This window comes from Schistocerca americana, chromosome 2 (assembly GCF_021461395.2).
Source record: "Schistocerca americana isolate TAMUIC-IGC-003095 chromosome 2, iqSchAmer2.1, whole genome shotgun sequence".
NCBI classification, from domain to species: Eukaryota; Metazoa; Arthropoda; class Insecta; order Orthoptera; family Acrididae; genus Schistocerca; species Schistocerca americana.
In genome coordinates this window covers 416,540,695-416,561,076 of record NC_060120.1, presented here as the reverse complement: position 1 = coordinate 416,561,076, position 20,382 = coordinate 416,540,695, and the positions used below count along the sequence as shown (strand labels likewise).

At 41.1% G+C, this 20,382-nt stretch overlaps 1 protein-coding gene across 1 annotated transcript in view; it reads right to left on the bottom strand.

Annotated features, from left to right (window-relative positions):
• LOC124593676 overlaps positions 1-20,382 on the bottom strand; it is a 422,343-nt gene that overhangs the window by 59,343 nt on the left and 342,618 nt on the right. The window contains exons 25-26 of the mRNA XM_047131970.1: positions 6,346-6,477; positions 2,046-3,053 (exon numbers count right to left, since the gene is read on the bottom strand). Of these exons, the coding sequence (XP_046987926.1) occupies positions 2,046-3,053; positions 6,346-6,477 (1,140 nt within the window). The remainder of the gene's footprint in view (positions 1-2,045; positions 3,054-6,345; positions 6,478-20,382) is intronic.

Sequence of the window (20,382 nt, the reverse complement as noted above, 5' to 3'; positions counted from 1 at the left end):
AAATGGAGATAAAACATTATAATCTGGAAACAAGTTATTAAGCTTCTGTCATGTCATTTCAGCAACTCAGGACCTAATGAGTTGTATTAAGACTACACAGTTGTAGCTGCCTCTGAACACTATGCCATTTGCATGCTAAGCAAATAGTTAACAAAATGTGTGAAGATTCATCTCTTGAACTTTAGCTACGAACATTGCATATGAAGTGGTTTAGAATGAAAAGCAATGCCACAATGCCATTTAAAATTAATATTTGCAATGTTGAAAACTAACGAGGGATCTTTACACAATCCAGATTTTTTTTTAATACTTCGCAGTTTTAAGTGGATTTTTTTCCACTCTCAGAATGCAGAAACTATCTGTCCATCTGCTTTGCCTAAATAGGCTGTTGACTATATCATTTATTTTTAATATGAAGTGGAGTTCCTTGCAAAACTGGAATGTGATGTCTGCTCAATGATTCAACTGCCTTACAAAAAGTTTCTAACACTTCATGGCCTACATTATCTCCCATTCTAGACATTGCACTGCATCACCTATATATTTTGTTCTGCCTTACGACTTTCCACCAATTTTGTTTCATGAGTTTGTTGCTTGCAACTGCACTCTGGTTATACCATTAATCATCATTTAACAGAATACTTCCTTCAGTGAAATCTTTATCATCATTTTCTTAAAACAACAGGCATCCTCCTGACAAAATTTTTTTATCTCCTAAGGGGCTGCCTCATAAACCTTGTCCAAACAATCCTGCTCTTTAATACAGACAAGAGTGTGTATTTCACATACGCATCATCATCCCCACCCCTCCTCCTCCACATCACTCCAGATGTTTACAAGATGGAAGTTCCATTCTGAGCTGAAAGTATGCTGTTATGAAATTTTAAGTATTTGAGAACAAAACCTGCATTGTCTGATCTCATGATCTTCCTTCTTTACTTTAATGTGAAAGTTTTATCTATCTGAGAATGGACTGGAACTAGGCCAGTACTCTACAGATGTACTGTGCAAGTTTGATGCCCACAAGGTAATGGTGCACAACCTGTAGTAGTGGGACTTCTTGAGACAGCAGCTGGTTGACACACTCTTCCTCAACAATTCAGTGAAGAACTACTGGGGAGGCATCTTTCAGCCCATCAACTTGTACGCATATTAATATTAAGATTGTTAGCAAGGGTTTAGCAAAGTGAGATGCACATGCACACATGATGGATAAACAAATCATTATGTTTCTGCCATCTGAGGTATCTGGGCCATTGCACTGCATGCAGCTTGGACCTACATGCTGGAGATGGCTGCAGAGGCAATCATACCCTTTTGGGTTTAGAAAACTTGCAACAGCTTCTATCACATCTTATTCAAGGACTGCAGATGGTAGGGCATCTTTCCAATATTTATCCTTCAATTATAGTTCCCGATCAGGTAGGAATAATTCCCTCACCCAATAGTAAATGTTAATAGTTACTCTGGTGTTTGAGACTGTATTGGCCTTAGATAGGATGATGTGCATATGTGTGTTTCTAAACTATCAGATTTCTCTGTTCATAACCTACAATTTCATGATGGGGTGGTATCACACTGGAAAGTGTAAGAGTCTCAAAAATTTACAAGTAGATTAATTTTCTGAGTGCAAAATTGTTCAGCACTGCTCTCTGAGAAAATAATGAGGTTTAGAAATGCAGTTTTAAATAAGTAATTGTATACAACATTGTGCATATTCATTTGACTGTAAGCCATTTAATCACTGAAAGAACAATAAAAACACAAATGTTAAAAGAAGTATTCTACTAGTTGTTATATAATGTTCATATTATTCATGCTGGAAACATCTTCAATTAATCTGTGTCACTGTTTAACCTGACACTCATTTTCAAAACTTCTGAATTGACTTGAAGTTAGATTAACATTGTTTTATTATGAGAAACGATTCTCAAGCTTTTTCTGGATGGTACACGAGAGTCTAAATTTTGTTATAGACACAGCTACATGAAAAATGTACTAAGAAAGTAACTAATAACTATTATGCAAACATAAAGGGAAGTTACCTCCTGGAGAAGATGACTCATTGCTGTATGGCTGTCCTCTTCCATAACAGATATATAATATTCCATAATTACTGTCACTTGTTTTACAATGTCATTTCTAGTCAAAAGACCAGAACTACTTGAATCTGCTTCTGTAATTGTAGGAGCTTTTTCTGGAAGACTGTCAGGTTTACTACTTTCCTTTTCCTTTGTGATATTTTCTCGCAAAGCCTGTTCAACATGGCTTTCCTGGACAGTCAGTTGCTTGGAGGACAATAATTCTGTATTACCATTTACTCTTACTTCTGGCATTATTTTAGAATCTTCAGCTTGATTACAATGTGAAGAGTTTGCATTACTCTCATCAGGAATGCCTGCAAGAGCACTGTTAAACAGCACATCAGGTGCTACTGAAGGACACCTTTCATCACTACCAAGGGAGCTTGTTAGATCAGGAGTCTGCAACCCTGGGGGAAGTGATGATGGAGAATCTGGACTCATAAGGTACCGAGTCTCCTCAGACATCTGCTCCTTCCCTCCCTGAATAGCAAATGGGTGAATTTCCAAAGAGAGAAGATTCTCTGGTGTAGAACTCACACTAATATCCTGACTTGATTCGGCATCTGTTCTACAATGTTCAGAAACAGAATATTCACTGTCCCCTTCTGTAAATTCTGACGACTGTTGGAGTTGTGATGTCTCTTCTACATGGTTTTCACTAAATTCCATTTCTGATTTTTCTTTGTCTTTGTTAATAGAATGTTCACTGGTGCAGATGTCTTTATCAGCTACAGTTTCATGATGCTTGTTGGTAGAAGAGAAAACATTCATCTTTCCAGACGGTTGGCATTCTTCAAAACTCGAATGAGTGCTTGCTTCAGGAATAGTAATTTCCTCTGAGGAAATCTTACAGGTATCTGAAGCAACAGCTAGAGTCAAAGCCTTTAACTGGAAAGATAGTGCCTGGTGATACATCCTACCCAACAATGCAAGTTTTGCAGCTGCCTGGTAGTTCTCCAGCTCAACACACTGAAAACACAATTAAGAAATAAAGTATCACATTATGAATTTACTTTAGATTCAATTAAAGAAATCTAATAGAAGTTAAATATCTTTAATTAATATACAGACAATGGAAAAGACAAATGAACATGGGAAATTGTCATTTCTTTAGTTGATATGTACACACACACACACACACACACACACACACACACACACACAGACAGAGAGAGAGAGAGAGAGAGAGAGAGAGAGAGAGAGAGCACCAACATGATAACAACTTAAGTAACCCAGAAAATGGTCTGTCTCTTGCAAAATTTAGACCTCTAGCAGAGAGCATTCAGAGCAGTATTACTAAGCTAATTTATTTCTGCACTGATGATACAAATTCATAAGCAGATGTTGGGTAGCTGTTGGGATAAGAATGTGATGGGTGGATGTCTTATTAATGTTTGATCAACAGCCCTCAATTCTCTGAGATTGGTGGTGCCCCAGGTATCCTCAATGTGAGGCCAGGTCATCTAGGGAGCTACATAACGACTCTCATGTTCTTTGACCTTCCTTCAAACCATTCACAAAAGACGCTATCAGTCAAAAAAGTTTCAACACCAGATTAATAATAAATGAGAAAGTTAAGATGGTGGTTTTAATGCTTCAGATTTTCTACATAGACCCCCTCCCCCTTTCCCCCAAAACTGATTGCAATGCACAGAACATACATTCATACAAACAGGTGACATTGTCAGAAAAGTTCTCCTTTGGGATGTTGTTCACATTCACATCTTCTTCGGTCTTGGTGAACTGTCACATATTCATTCTGAACTTTGTCATTTTGTGGTAGGTTCGTATTAATAACACTCTGGAGAATATCTTGAACACTTGATTTAGAGATGTTCAATTCACTGCTCAGTTGTGAATGCTCAATGTTGACACACAACAGTTGCATGTTCACTGCTTGAAACTACCTGCCCACAGCTGACTGGTCAAATGCACATCTTACAGTTGTTAGTTCAAGCTGCCCTTATAGTTACTGCACTGATGTCACTTACAGGTGGGAATAAAATCAGAACATTTTGGATGGATGGTGTATGGGTATGGTAGATGTATCTTTTGTCTTGTTGAAGGGGTAGATCCAAGGCTTGAGGCTGTAGATGAACTACCAAATGCACATGATGGGTCAGTAAGTTTATGTATCATTTGTCAATGAAAGATAAATGTACAAGTGTCAAGGATGCCATTTCATTCCATGTAAATACACTTCCACTACTGTGCCCTGCAGGTAGGTGTGATGGATCACTTCACATGGTTCTCAACAGATTCGCCTCGTTCCTTCAATGTACACCAATGAATATGACCAACACATTAGGCCTGTCAATTTTTTCTCCACTTTTGGTCCTAACTGTGAGATTCTTGCATCCATGCTAACCTCACAGTCAAATAACATCTAGGGATCAGAGGCAAACATGTGGTGGTAGCTTCTGTACCTCATAGTGAAGTATACTTAGATTAAAATAATTTCTAAAAGCATAGGAATAAAAAGTCCTAGGTCAAGATTTTTAAAATTTATTTATTTGATAGCTAGTTTTAGCTCACTGATGAGCCATCTCCAGATCCTTAGCAGCTTTCTGCAATCTCCCTTAGCCTGATCTGGCATATTTACATTGTTTCGTCAAATGGGGAGGTATGTGATCACTTGTGTTAAAATATGTGGGTAAAGAATCCTAGGTCAAGATTGTTAAAATTCCTGTATACAATAACTAGTTTCAGCTCACTGACAAGGCATCTTCACATCTTTACTAGCTTTTTGCGATCTCCCTTAACCTGACTTGGCATTTTTACATAGTTATTTGACATTGTCAAATGTGAAGATACATGATATGTTGTGTTAAAATAGGTGGTTAAAAAATTCTAGTTTAAGATAACTAAAATTCCTTGATTTAATAAGTAGTTTCAGCTCACTGATGAACCATCTTCAGATCTTGACCTACGATTTTTTATCCACGTATTTTAACGCAACAGACTGGGTATCATCCCATTTGACAATGTCACATAACAATGTAAATATGCCATGTTAGGCTAATGGAGACTGCATAAAACTGGTTAAGATATAGAGATGGCTTGTCGATGACCTGAAACTAATTATCATGTAAAGGAATTTTAGTGATTCTGACCTAGGATTTTTATACACATATTATGACACAACAGACATTCCATTTGACAATGCCAAATAAATATGTGAAATAACTTTGTGATTGAGGTTTCAGAGTCAAGTGGTGGGGCTGGATGTCAGACAGTCAAAACTTTTTATTGGGCTCCATATGCTTGCTATGTTGCCTGTTTTGCAGGCACAAGCAGCAGTGCCCTTTCAGGTGCTGTTGGCTCCAAGGGTCAGGAGCGGTCCAGGGGAGATAGGCTGCATGGGGTACTTGTGTAAGAGTATGATGTATTGAGTAACAGCTGGCAACTCTGCTTGAAAAAGTCCTAGGTCAAGATTGTTAAAATTTCTGTAACAGCTGGCAACTCTGCTTGACAAAGTCCTAGGTCAAGATTGTTAAAATTTCTTTATTACTAAGTTATTTTAACTGAAATATAATGAGTCAGTAACGAATTTGTGATTGATTTACTGTACGGTGGTCTAGCCGCAATTACATCCTTGATAGTTGATGCCAACGTGTCAAAAACATGTTGTTACCCATGCTGATCGATTCTAACAACAGTGTTTTCTCCAAAATCTAGGTACTCATTGTACACTGTTGATATGGTGACATGTGGAAATCTCTGTCCTTCCATGAACTCTGGAGTGTCCCCATGCACCATGGACTCAGTTTCTTTGCAATCAAATATATTTATACTGAATGTCTTGGTCACCCCTATTCGATTTTCAGACAGCTGTTATCTGGTAAGGTGACATCCCAGTCATATTCCATGCTGAACTGTTTCATTCACGATAGCAACATAAGTTCTCTCTCTGAAGTATTGTGACTCTTTCCAATTTGACTGTTCATGTGCATGTTATTTCTGAATAATAAAGCTAAACACAGAGCACACAATGAGAGATGAATACAAGAGACTCAATATTTGCTTGTTTCAAACAAGATAAAATAAGAAACAAATGTAAAACAATGAATATCTAACCATTTGGCTACACAAGTATTATTTCTTGGGACACATATACAAATATTATTTCTTGGGACACACATTATTGTTTAGGGCAACGTAAGAGTAAATAGTAATAGTAAAAGCAGTAATAATAATAAAAATAACAGCAAAATGAAACAAAGATCCAAATATTTATTCTTAGAAGATAAACAAACCACACCTTGCTTAACAGTGCTGCAGAATCATAATGCCCATGGAAGTGTTGCAAAGCAAAATGCAGTGTCCTTGGACCATATGGTGGATCTTCAATATTCAGTGATGGACACGGCTGCCAAAAAACTGGTCCTTGAGGCTAAGAGAATGAAATACAAAAACACATTAGAATACAGGAACCAACAAACAAATATAGAAAAACACATCAGAATGCCATTAGGTAAAATGTAAGTGATGTTGCAAAAGGAGTCATAAAAGTTTATATGTAATTAATTTGACAATGGAAACTCTCCCTCTCCCTCACCAACTACACACAGAGTGGGAGGAGTGGGGGTGGGGACCAGCATAAAACATGAGGAAGTTATCGTCTTATTAATGCAATGCCTACTCCTATAGTTCTATTTCTATTCAAAATGAGCTACTAATCCAAATCTGATTCATCACACCCTAATTAGCAGTAGTATTATGCACACCAGAATTTTAAGAATATATTTAGATTAAAGTTCAGTCTTGATCACGTTATGTCTGTTTTAATGAGTAACCGGTTTCGGTTTTTTCTATAAAACCATCATCAGACCCATTGGCTCCCTTGGGTTGGTAGGTGGAGCTCTCCTTGCAGCAGCAAGGAGAGCTCCACCTACCAACCCAAGGGAGCCAATGGGTCTGATGATGGTTTTATAGAAAAAACCGAAACCGGTTACTCATTAAAACAGACATAACGTGATCAAGACTGAACTTTAATCTAAATATAACAATTAATTGATCACTGTATTCCAAAAATGTTTACCAAAATTTTAAGAATACATTAGAGGCCTCACTGAGATCAGGCATACCGTAGTTAGTTGATGTGCCTCTGAAATATTGCACATTATATTTTCAAACAATGGAAACTCCAGGTATGAATATCAACAATCAGGAAAAGATAGACTGCTACTTACCATTAAGAAGACATGTTCTGTTGCAGACCGGCACAGTTAAAAGACACTTACATAAAGATTTTGGCCACAGCCTGAGCTCAGCAAAAGAGAAACACACACCATTCATACATACAAGCAAGCACACCCGAACACACGTTACGGCCAACTCCAGCAGCCCGGGTTGGAATGCATTCTGGCATGAGCTGCTGCAGCTGGCAGTCGTGTGTATGAGGTGTGCTTGCTTGTGTATACGAGGTTTGTCCGGAAAATACGTATAAAAGTTGAATAATGTCTTTATGTTACAAGTTGTAGTCACCGCCAGGTGGGACTACTGCTGTAATCAATCCCATCAATGCTCAGTTCGAGTCAGAGCAGTCTGTGTGAAGGTGGGAGTGTGAGGCAGCTTGTTGACAGTTACCCTTTTTCACCTGCTGTTGGCATGGAGCTCTCTCTGATTGAGGAACAGTGTGTCAACATCAAGTTTCCTGCAAAGCCAGACAAGAACGGTCGTGAGATTTTTGAGTGTTTGAAACAGGTTTACGGAGACAATTCTCTGAAGGAACCAACCATGAACAAGTGGTTAAAAAGCTTCCGGGATGGCCGAGAAGAAGTGAACGATGACCCTCGTCCAGGACACCCATCGACATCGAGTTCCGATGCAAATGTTGAACGAATTCGGGCTTGTGTTCTTAAAGACCGTAGATTGACAGTCAGAATGATTGCTGACGAGCTGTCAAGCCCCAAAACGATCGTTCACGAAATCCTGACACAAAAACTTGAAATGAAGAAACTGTGTGCAAAAAATCATACCGAACCTCTTGACGCCAGAATAGAAAGCAAAGAGGGTTGAGTGCTGTGAGGATTGGTTGGAAGCAGAGGAACGAGGGGACTTCCTCAACCGAGTCTTCACTGGAGATGAGTCCTGGTTTTACGAATTCGATGTGGAGCTCAAATCTCAAAGCAAGGAATGGAAACTAGCAGGAGAACCGAGAACAAAAAAAGTCGCGAAAATCAAGGTCCAATGTGAAGACAATGTTGATTGTTTTCTTTGATTCTAGGGGCATTGTTCACAAGGAATTTGTCCCTCCCGGCCAGAGAGTGAACGGAAATTTTTACGTTGAAGTTCTGACACGTCTCAGAGCTCATGTGACCCGAGTTCGACCGGAGTTGGCAAAAGGGGGCAGGTGGATCCTTCATCACGACAAAGCGCCCGCTCACATGTCGCTCGTTGTGCGCGAGTATTTGGCCCGAAGCTCAATCAACGTGATAGACCACCCACCTTATTCACCCGACTTAGCCCCGTGTGACTTCTTCATGTTCCCGAAATGTAAAATGGTGCTTCGGGGGCGGCACTTGGGAGATGTGGAAGCCATCAAGGTGGAAACGACACGGCAACTGAACAACATCACAACTGGAGACTTTCAGCAATGTTATCAACAGTGGAAACGGTGTTGGCAGAAGTGTATCGCATCTCAGGGCGAGTACTTTGAAGGAGACCATATTGTAATACCTGAATAATTGTAAAATAAAGTTATTATTCAACTTTTATATGTATTTTCCAGACAACCTCGTATGACTGGTCTGTGTTTCACTTTTGCTGATGAAGGCTGTGGCTGAAAGCTTTATGTAAATGTCTTTTCACTGAGCCTGTCTGCATTTTAACATGTGTTCTTTATGGTAAGTAGCAATCTATCTGTTCCTACATTACATTTTCAGACAGATCTATTGCTGTGGACCTTGCCATTGGTGGGGAGGCTTGCATGCCTCAGCGATACAGATAGCCGTACCATAGGTGCAACTACAACGGAGGGGTATCTGTTGAGAGGCCAGACAAACGTGTGGTTCCTGAAGAGGGGCAGCAGCCTTTTCAGTAGTTGCAGGGGCTACAGTCTGGATGATTGGCTGGTCTGGCCTTGTAACAATAACCAAAACGGCCTTGCTGTACTGGTACTGCAAACGGTTGAAAGCAAGGGGAAACTACAGCCATCATTTTTGCTGAGGGCATGCAGCTTTACTGTATGGTTAAATGATGATGGCGTCCTCTTGGGTAAAATATTCCGGAGGTAAAATAATCCCCCATTTGGATCTCCGGGCGGGGACTACTCAAGTGGACGTCGTTATCAGGAGAAAGAAAACTGGCATTCTACGGATTGGAGTGTGGAATGTCAGATCCCTTAATCGGGCAGGTAGGTTAGAAAATTTAAAAAGGGAAATGGATAGGTTAAAGTTAGATATAGTGGGAATTAGCAAAGCTTGGTGGTAGGAAGAACAACTTTTGGTCAGGTGAATACAGGATTACAAATACAAAATCAAATAGGGGTAACGCAGGAGTAGGTTTAATAATGAATAAAAAAATAGGAGTGCGGGTAAGCTACTACAAACAGCATAGTGAATGCATTATTGTGGCCAAGACAGATACGAAGCCCACACTTACTACAGTAGTACAATTTTATATGCCAACTAGCTCTGCAGATGACGAAGAAATTGAAGAAATGTATGATGACATATAAGAAATTATTCAGATAGTGAAGGGAGACAAAAATTTAATAGTCATGGGTGACTGGAATTTGATAGTAGGAAAAGGAAGAGAAGGAAACGTAATAGGTGAATATGGATTGGGGGGAAGAAATGAAAGAGGAAGCCGCCTGATAGAAATTTGCACAGAGCATAGCTTAATCATAGCTAACACTTGGTTCAAGAATCATAAAAGAAGGTTACATACATGGAAGAAGCCTGGAGATACTGACAGGTTTCAGATAGATTATATAATGGTAAGACAGAGATTTAGGAAAAAGTTTTTAAATTGTAAAACATTTCCAGGGGCAGATGTGGACTCTGGCCACAATCTATTGGTTAAGAACTGTAGATTAAAACAGAAGAAACTGCAAAAAGGTGGGGTTTTAAGGAGATGGGACCTGGATAAACTGACTAAACCAGAGGTTGTACAGAGTTTCAGGGAGAGCATAAGGGAACAATTGACAGGAATGAGGGAAAGAAATACAGTAGAAGAAGAATGGGTAGCTTTGAGGAATGAAATAGTGAAGGCAGCAGAGCATCAAGTAGGTAAAAAGACGAGGGCTAGTAGAAATCCTTGGGTAACAGAAGAGATACTGAATTTAATTGATGAAAGGAGAAAATACAAAAATGCAGTAAATGAAGCAGGCAAAAAGGAATACAAAAGTCTCAAAAATGAGATCGACAGAAAGTGCAAAATGGCTAAGCAGGGATGGCTAGAGGACAAATGTAAGGATGTAGAGGCTTATCTCACGAGGGGTAAGATAGATACTGCCTACAGGAAAATTAAAGAGACCTTTGGAGAAAAGAGAGCCACTTGTATGAATATCAAGAGCTCAGATGGAAACCCAGTTCTAAGCAAAGAAGGGAAAGCAGAAAGGTGGAAGGAGTATATAGAGGGTCTATACAAGGGCGATGTTCTTGAGGAAAATATTATGGAAATGGAAGAGGATGTAGATGAAGATGAAATGGGAGATATGATACTGCATGAAGAGTTTGACAGAGCACTGAAAGACCTAAGTCGAAACAAGACTCTGGGAGTAGACAACATTGGATTAGAAATACTGACAGCCTTGGGAGAGCCAGTCCTTACAAAACTCTACCATCTGGTGAGCAAAATGTACGAGACAGGCGAAATACCCTCAGACTTAGAGAAGAATATAATAATTCCAATCCCAAAGAAAGCAGGTGTTGACAGATGTGAAAATTACTGAACTATCAGTTTAATAAGTCAGGACTGCAAAATACTAACGTGAATTATTTACAGATGAATGGAAAAACTGGTAGAACCCGACCTCAGGGAAGATCAGTTTTAATTCTGTAGAAATGTTGGAACACGTGAGGCAATACTGACCATACGACTTATCTTAGAAGAAAGATTAAAGAAAGGCAAACCTACATTTCTAGCATTTGTAGACTTAGAGAAAGCTTTTGACAATGTTGACTGGAATACTCTCTTTCAAATTTTGAAGGTGGCGGGGGTAAAATACAGGGAGCGAAAGGCTATTTACAATTTGTACAGAAACCAGTTGGCAGTTATAAGAGTCGAGGGGGATGAAAGGGAAGCAGTGGTTGGGAAGGGAGTGAGACAAGGTTGTAGCCTCTCCCCGATGTTATTCAATTTGTATATTGAGCAAGCAATAAAGGAAACTAAAGAAAAATTCGGAGTAGGTATTAAAATCCATGGAGAAGAAATAAAAACATTGAGGTGCGCTGATGACATTGTTATTCTGTCAGAGACAGCAAAGGACTTGGAAGAGCAGTTGAACGGAATGGACAGTGTCTTGAATGGAGGATATAAGATGAACATCAACAAAAGCAAAACGAGGGTAATGGAATGTAGTCAAGTTAACTCGTGTGATGCTGAGGGAGTTAGATTAGGGAATGAGACACTTAAAGTAGTAAAGGAGTTTTGCTATTTGGGGAGCAAAACAACTGACTGGCAATGGCAAGGAAAGCGTTTCTGAAGAAGAGAAATTTGTTAACATCAAGTATAGATTTAAGTGTCAGGAAGTCATTTCTGAAAGTATTTGTATGAAGTGTAGCCATGTATGGAAGTGAAACATGGATGATAAATAGTTTGGACAAAAAGGGAATAGAAGCTTACAAAATGTGGTGCTACAGAAGAATGCTGAAGATTAGATGGGTAGATCACATAACTAATGATGAAGTATTGAATAGGATTGGGGAGAAGAGAAGTTTGTGGCACAACTTGATTAGAAGAAGGGTTCGGTTGGTAGGGCAGGTTCTGAGGCATCAAGGGATCACCAATTTAGTATTGGAAGGCAGCATAGAGTGTAAAAATCATAGAGGGAGACCAAGAGATGAATACACTAAGCAGATTCAGAAGGATGTAGGCTGCAGTATGTACTGGGAGATGAAGCAGCTTGCACAGGATAGAGTAGCATGGAGAGCTGCATCAAACCAGTCTCACGACTGAAGGCCACAACAACAACATATTGCTGTGAGATGTAGTGTGTAGTGTGGCATATGGGTTAGCGTTACTGGCTGGCATACCGCAGTTCTTTGTTATTTATCATTTCTGTAAGGCTCTTGGAATATCTTATGTTTGTATATTCCAGAACATTAAGAATTATTATGAATAGCAGCATCCTGGAATATTCGATGTTTGCATACATAACAAAACCTTTACATCGGCGTGTTCCAATTATGCAACATAAAAGCCATTGCCTACATGCACAGGAACTGGAATACAACAAGTACATTGCTCCCATGGTCTGTATATTTAGGAGACCTATGGATTCCAAGCCAGAATTAGTTAGCTGCAAATCAGGCATCCATAAGTAGTTTCTGGAGATGCTGGTCATGCCCCAAAGAAATGGCTGAAAGAATGTGACAGAGTCATAGAATACAACAGGTAGGATGACATGAAGTGTTTGCCAAATTTGTACTTTCACTTAGACACTTACTGCAATTGTGCTTCAAGAGCACTGAAAAGAAGCTCAATAGAAGGGACAAATTCCAGGCCAAAATGAAGAAAATATGTGGTACAATCAGTGGCAAGTCTGCTTAGTAAAAATGCAACTGACGAACAGGGTGCAATGTCAAGGGAAAATGACACATTCCTACATAAAGAATGTCTTGGTCCTATGCCATAATGTGAATGAAAATAAGACAGAAGGTGTCTAAATCTCACATTTCATTACAGGAATCAAACAACAGAAAATCTAGGATGGAATATGAAAATATTAGAGAAGGAATGTTGCTGCTCACCATATAGCAGAGATGCTGAGACGGAGATAGGCACAACAAAAAAAAACTCTCACAATTATAGCTTTTGCCCATTAAGGCCTTTGTCAACAATAGACAGACATAGGTGCAACATGTGTGTACACACACACACACACACACACACACACACACACACACACAAACAACTGCAGTCTCAGGCAACTGAAACCACACTGTGAGCAGCAGCACCAGTGCATGATGGGCGTGGTGACTGGGTGGGGGTAAGGAGGAGGCTGGAGCATGGAGGGGGAGGGATAGTATGGTGGGGGTGGTGGTCATTGAAGTGCTGAGGATTAGACTGAGGGCAGGGGAGAAGTGTGGGGGGTGGGGGAGTGCAGAAAAGGAGAGAAATAAAAAGACTGGTTGTGGTGGTGGAATGATGGCTGTGTAGTACTGGAATGGGAACACAGAGGGGCTGGACAGGTGAGGACACTGACTAACCAAGGTTAAGGACAGAAGGGTTATGGGAACATAGGATGTAGTGCAGGGAAAGTTCCCACCTGTGCAATTCAGAATAGCTGGTGTTGGTGGGAAGGATCCATAGGGCTCAGACTGTGAAGCAGTCATTGAAATGGAGGATATCATTTTTGCTAGCATGTTCAGCAACAGGGTGGTCCACTTGTTTCTTGGCCACAGTTTGTCGGTGGCCATTCATGTGGACCCTTCTCATCTCAACCTTCGTTAGTCACTGTCCTCACCCATCCAGCCCCTCCCTGTTCCCATGCCAGCACTACACAGCCTCCACCATCACATCCAGTCTTCTTATTTCTCTCCTTTTGCGCACTCTGCCCACCCTCCTCCTCACCTCTCCCCTGCCCTCAGTCTAACCTCCAGCACTTCGCTGTCTACCACCCGCACAACTTTATCCCTCCCCTTCCTCGCTCCAGCCTCCTCCTTACCCCCACCCAGTTGCCGCCACTCACATCATGGACTGGTGCAGCTGCTCACAGTGTGGTTTCAGTTGCCCTTAGACTGCAGTCGTGTGTGTAAGTTGTGTGTGTGTGTGTGTGTGTGTGTGTGTGTGTGTGTGTGTGTGTGTGTGTATGGGTGGGTGGGTGGGTGGGGGCACGAGCATATGTCTGTCTATGGAGGCCTTAATGGCCAAAAGCTATAACTGTGAGAGTCTTTTTGTTGTCCAATTATGATAAGCCACTTGGTCTGTCATGAGATGAATCTCATCTGCAATATAAAAACCAAACAGAGTTACAGTATTCACTTTGTTAACCACAAAGTAGGTAACGGAATGGGCATATGAACTGTGTCAGCCACGAATTGGTCGAGAACAGGAATCTGTTGTTTGTTATAGCTTGCCAAGTGATGTTTGATGCATGGCAATGGTGGGGGGTCTTAATCTGGCACACATCTATGAGTTGACTAGGGACACGGGGAACACCATCATGTCAAATTGTAGGATTAATGGCTTATCCATTACTCACACTACAATAAAAAAAGTTTGTTCTGGCCTGCAGATCTCTGAGTTGACCACTGGGAACCCCACAAAATGTTGGCGAAGCTGTTTCTCATAAGCAACTCAGTCTTCCACAGATTCATCATTGGGGGAGGAGGGGTAAACAGCGAGTGGCTGAGCCTGGGTCAACATAGCCAACAAACATTCTATTGATGCTGTATGACATGCCATTATGACTGGAGTAAAGCCTCCATGGAAGGACCAAATGGCAGAAAAAAAACACAGAATCCAAAACACATCCAAATTTGACCCTTAACATAACCACTTGTGTTCTAGCTAGGAACCCAAGGAAACACATGCTTGCTGTAATGGCTGGTAGGTGTAGTAATCGGTGGGTTACCACTACCAGCTAGAGTGCTTATTATTGTCTCTGCCGTGTAAGTTTCTTTTGTGAGGCTGAGTAGCTTTTTGCAATTGATGAAAGCTTCACAGTTTAACTGAGCAAGTTGACTGATGAGTGGAACTTGTCTCTCTGATGATGACACAGTAATAATGTCTACACAGTATACAGCTTACCAAAGCAATTTTTGTTATTAGTATTTGTTGGAATAGCTTTGTCACTCTGGAGCTCTGTTCTTTCAGTCTATGATGCCTGCAAAAAGTCTCATCCAAGAATAACATTATAACTACATTCTGTCAAAAATTAGAAGAACTGTGTGCAACATATGTTACTGTGGCTGGACTTCTTTCCCATTTGTGACTTTCAGCATAATTCCATTCATATCAAGGACCATCGTTTCTTTAACTGATCGTAATAAGCCCCTGAGACACCTAGCACCTGGACACGTTGGCCCTATGTGATTACATGAACAAGATTTCCTGGTATCTCGCTGACTGTTATCCATGGAAGATTTGCGTTTGTGACGGCCTGACCTCTGTAGATTGTCATCTCACTTATTTTTCTTGAAGTCAGCAGCTAAGTGACCAACTGGAACCTCTGAACAGTGATAGGGAATAACTGCAGCATGTTGGGTGCTACCTCGTCCAGGGTATGGGGATGGGCTTTGTTACACAGATCGACAGTTATCAACTGCAGCTGACTGGAATGATCAGAACTGTTAAGATGCTTGACATCTGGTGTCAGTAGCTTGCCTTCTTTCACTGGAGTAGCATATAATGTGTCACGGTTGACCACCGTGGAAACATACTGACATATTGTCTTCTGCTCTCCAAATGCTTGTGCTGAGTCGCAGATAGGCACAACACAAAGACTCACACAATTATAGCTTTCACCTGTTAAGAACTTTGTCAGCAATAGACAGATTGGCTGACATAGTTTATATGCCCATTCCATTACCTACTTTGTGGTTAACAATGTGAGTACTGAAAATGTGTTTCAAACGTTGTCCCTCATTGCATTAACTATCTTGATGATACCATCAAGATAGGTGCTAGCACAGAGCATCATCTAAGAAACCTCCATTCTTTGTTTACTGTTCTAAAGACCGTTGGCTTCAAATGTAATCTCACTTTTTCCAGCTCCCATTGTTTATTTGGGCCATGAAATTTCCTGGCAAGGCATGAGCCCCATGAAATAACATGTCACCACCATTATGGCTTTGCCCCATTTGTCTTACCTATGAGAACATCAGGTATTCCTTGGCAAACTGGCATAGTATCAGAAGTTTATCCCCAGAGCAGCTGCTGTCTCCCACCCCTTGCATCTGTTACTTCAGAAAAGTGCTCCTTTTGTTTGGTCTACAGACTGTAAGCAAGGTTTTGTGCAGTTTAAGAACAGTGTTTGCCATGTCTTGCAACATCTCCATCCATCAAGCATCTGGTCCTGGCCACAGACATGTCTCATCATGGGAAGGGGTGGTCCTGGCCCCATCACCATTCAGGTGTCTGCAAACAGCCTGTTGCCTCTGTGTCAGAAACACTCAACTCAGCTCAGCAACATTATTCTCAGGTGAAAAAAGGAGCTCTTTTTATTGTCTAAGCCTTAAAAAAAATCATATGTTCTTGTATGGTGCAAAATTTCATTTAAGTACTGACCGCAAGCCCTTTCTTTCCCTATTAAGCCTGCAGGTGTTCATAGCAGAGAAAACTGCTCATTGTGTTCAGAAATAGACTTCATTCTTCTCCCAGTAAAATAATGAGATCTATTTTTGTTGCATACCACAACATGGAAAACGGCTGCTCTGTCCTGGTTCCCCATGGCCCTGACCCCTCGTTTGACCAGGAGGGACTGCTTTGTTTTCAATTGGATATGGAGGCGACACAGATGGTAGATGGTTTCTCCATCACCAGTTCAAGCACTGTCTCTGCTGTGGTATTGTAGTTCTAGAAGCTCTGCTTATTACATCTGGATCACTGGAGTATCTCTCACACAAAATAGTTTGCATGCTGCCATGTGTTTGGGCTAAGCATTGATTGGGAGGTGGAACATCTGATCGCTGCTTGCCATAAGTGTTCCAATCAAAAGACAGCAGCGCACACTGTTCTTTTGTCATGACCAGCCTTTGAAAGGAGTCCACACTGATTTTGCCAGTCCTTTTTAGACACTTCCACATTATCAGCGATTGCTGCTTTTTCTCGTTTTCCCTATGTCATTTTTTGTCCATGACAGAACATGCTATTGCTAAGGCCTGTTGAAGATATTCTCCACCTTGCACCCTGGTTTCGGACAATCGACCACAGTTCGTGGTGTACCCTTCCAAGAACTTAGGTGCACACAATGGCATTCGCCAATTCAAGGCACCTCCCATCAATCTGCAGTTGAACAGTGAAGCAGTACACCTTGTCCAAATGTTTAAGAGGAAGATGTGAAAGTACACAGAAAAATTTCTGCTTGAGCAGGCTCTCACTTTTTTTTTTTTTTTTTTTTTTTTTTTTTTTTTTTTTTTTTTTTTTTTTGGCTGTTACAGAACGATGCCAACTGGAGCCAAGAGTCCTTCCGAGCTTCTGCAGGTGTTCCGCAGCAGTGCCGGTTTTGTCAATGCTCATGCCTGTGTCTTCATGGTTCACACCAAAGAGTGACTCGAGACACTTCACTGGAACCAGTTGCGTCCTTGGATGGGCACAGGGGCCCCTCCATGAGCCATGGGCCTGTCACCTCATTCTGGCCACTCCGAGGGTGACCAGTCTGGTTGTACCCACCTACTCCAGCAGTTGTAGTGCGTGCCACTGCCACTAGAGGCAGCCTGGTCACCAACTGTTATCACCAGGTATGCCATGCATGAGCAGCTGTACACCAACACCATCTGACAAGGATAATGTCTTTTTAAGGGCAGGTATGGGTCTCTGGGCCTGCAGTTGTTAAATGTGTTTGAGATGAGTAAACTACTTTCATTGCGTTCCTTTTGATGTCGCCCCATGAACCAGTAAATTGTATCCCATTAATGGCCATATGTTTCCTTGTGTTCCTATTTAGACAAGTGGCGAAGGGTAACTTCGGCTCACTGGTTGTCATGAGTAGCCACAACTCATTCAAACAGGCGTGCACAGCAACAGCCGAAACAGTTCAGAAAGAGCATATTAATGTAATTGATGCTACCACTACAATGAAGGAGAGAAAGCTAATATTGCACTGCCCCGGGATTTGGTCTGAATGTTGGTAACTGATAGCAGCTTTTCTGCATCAATTTCTTTATGTTTTCAGATCCAGAGAGGAGAAAACACAGACCAAATGACCTATGATAAAACACCATGTCAACCAACAATTAGCCAGAACTCATAAAGTGTATCACAGCTGAACAACAAATAATTCAGGAGAAAGTGAAGAGGATGCTATGAGGTAAGGTCACTGAACTTACAGACAGTTTTAGGTCCTTTCCTGTGGTGCTTGTGAAGCAGAAGAGTGGTCCCTGGCTTTTCTCTGTTGATTATCAACAACTGAACAAAATCTTACAGAATGATGTCTATGTTAATCCACACACTGATGACACACTAAGACTGTTTGAAAGCAACAAAGTATTTCTAAGCTATGGATGTATAGATAGCCCACTGGCAAATCGAGGCTGATAGGCTGACCCAGAAAAGATTGCCTTCATAAGCCCTGATGGCCCCTGTAAGCCTAATGTTATGCAATTTGCACTTTGTAACACTCCAACTATCTTCGACAATATGACAACTTGCCTCAACGACCTTAAATACACAACATGTCTTAGGTATCTGGATGATACTGTTGTTTTCTTAAAGGCTTTTGAAAAACATCGAGGCCACCACACAACTGACTTCAGACTGTAGGCCTTTATCTGAATCAGAAAAAGTGCCTTTTTACTGCCCAAGAAATAAAGATATTGGCACCTCAAGTGAAGTGTAGTCCATTCCAATCCAGAGAAAGGAAGAGCAGTCACAGATTTTCTGATTCTCACCACACTCACGATGTGAGAAGTTTTTCTCATACTGTGCTCATACTACTGGCAGTTCTAAAGGACTTTAAAGAACTTCTGTACCATGGCAAATCCATTGCAAGAACTTCCAGTCCAAGCACTGTATGACAAGAATGCTAAAACAGAACATCACACCAACACAAGCAACTGTGAGGTAGGTTCTAGTGTAATTGCAGAAAGATGCTAAAAAGATCATGTTCCAGGATACTGTCCAAATCCAAGATGAGCTACTCCACAACTGAGAAGAGAGCCTTGCAGTTGTTTGGGTCATCAATAAGTTCTGGCCACATTTATTTGGCAAACTGTTCACTGTTAAGACAGACCACCATTCTCTGTGCTGGCTGACTAGCATGAAGGGTTTGTTGGGTCATCTGCCAAGATGGACACTGGGGGGTTTGGAGTACATCATCACAGTGGTTTACATTACAAAAGAGGATGCAAACACATGGAGGTCAACTGAAGTTCAAGGAATCCTTTCACAGAGCACAGCAGCGTGGACGAAACCTCAGTCACTACTGCATTACATCCAGCTATCCTAAAGTTTCCAACATTTGGTCACCGGGGATTTGTGAAGACCATTGACAGAATCAGATGCAGGTATCAATTGCCAGGTCTCCACTGATCATTCAGACACTGTGTGAGCTACAGTAAGGTACACCAGCAACAGACACGTGTGTCGCAACCACCTTTGGGGCAACGGATACTAATGCTGTCTGCTGCAGTGCTAGTCCAATGAATCCGAATCAAGGTTCACGAAGTCAACAAATGGGAGTCAATGGATAATAAATTGTACTGACTATCTTGCCCACTATGCTGTCACTGTGTCGACTGCTAAAGCTCCAGAAATTGTGAGGTTTCTTGTAGATGACCATTTTGGAGCACGGAACACCATTTGTGTTAATCTCGGATAGTGAGAAAGTTCTCCAGTTGAGACTAGTATTAGAGGTAATTTCGCATTGCAACATCTGACAACTGTCTACCATCCACAGATGAATAACTTCACAGAATGCTTTATTAAGATGTTGGATAATATGTTCTTGATGCACACATAAGTCAAACAGAGAGACAGTGACACAACACTGCCTATCATGACTTTCATGTACAACACAGTGAAGCACAGCACAACACTACATGCTTCACAGGGGAGGGGATACTGTTGTCTGGTGGCTGATTGTCGTCCACACGGAATACCACAGCCGCATTCCTCCATGTTGATGAAGTTTCTTCCTAATACGAAAGCTTCTTGAAGGTGTGTAACGTGTTCTGGGCAGTCACTGAGTCATGGCAATAGGTCAGTGAGAAAGCAGGTGTGTGGCAAAGGGTACTTCTGTCAGCACAATTTGTTGAACTGTTTCAGTCAGTGCCCTTAACTTGGTGCTCAGCTACCAGCACTGCTTGATTCATTACAGGTCTGTTTAAGATCTTCAGCCTTCCTCCTTTACTGCATATCCACATTATGAAATCCCTTATTTCTTTAAATAAATGTAATAGGTTAGGTTAGTGTTGTTTAATGTCCCGTCGACAACAAGGTCATTAGAGACAGAGCACAAGCTCGTGTT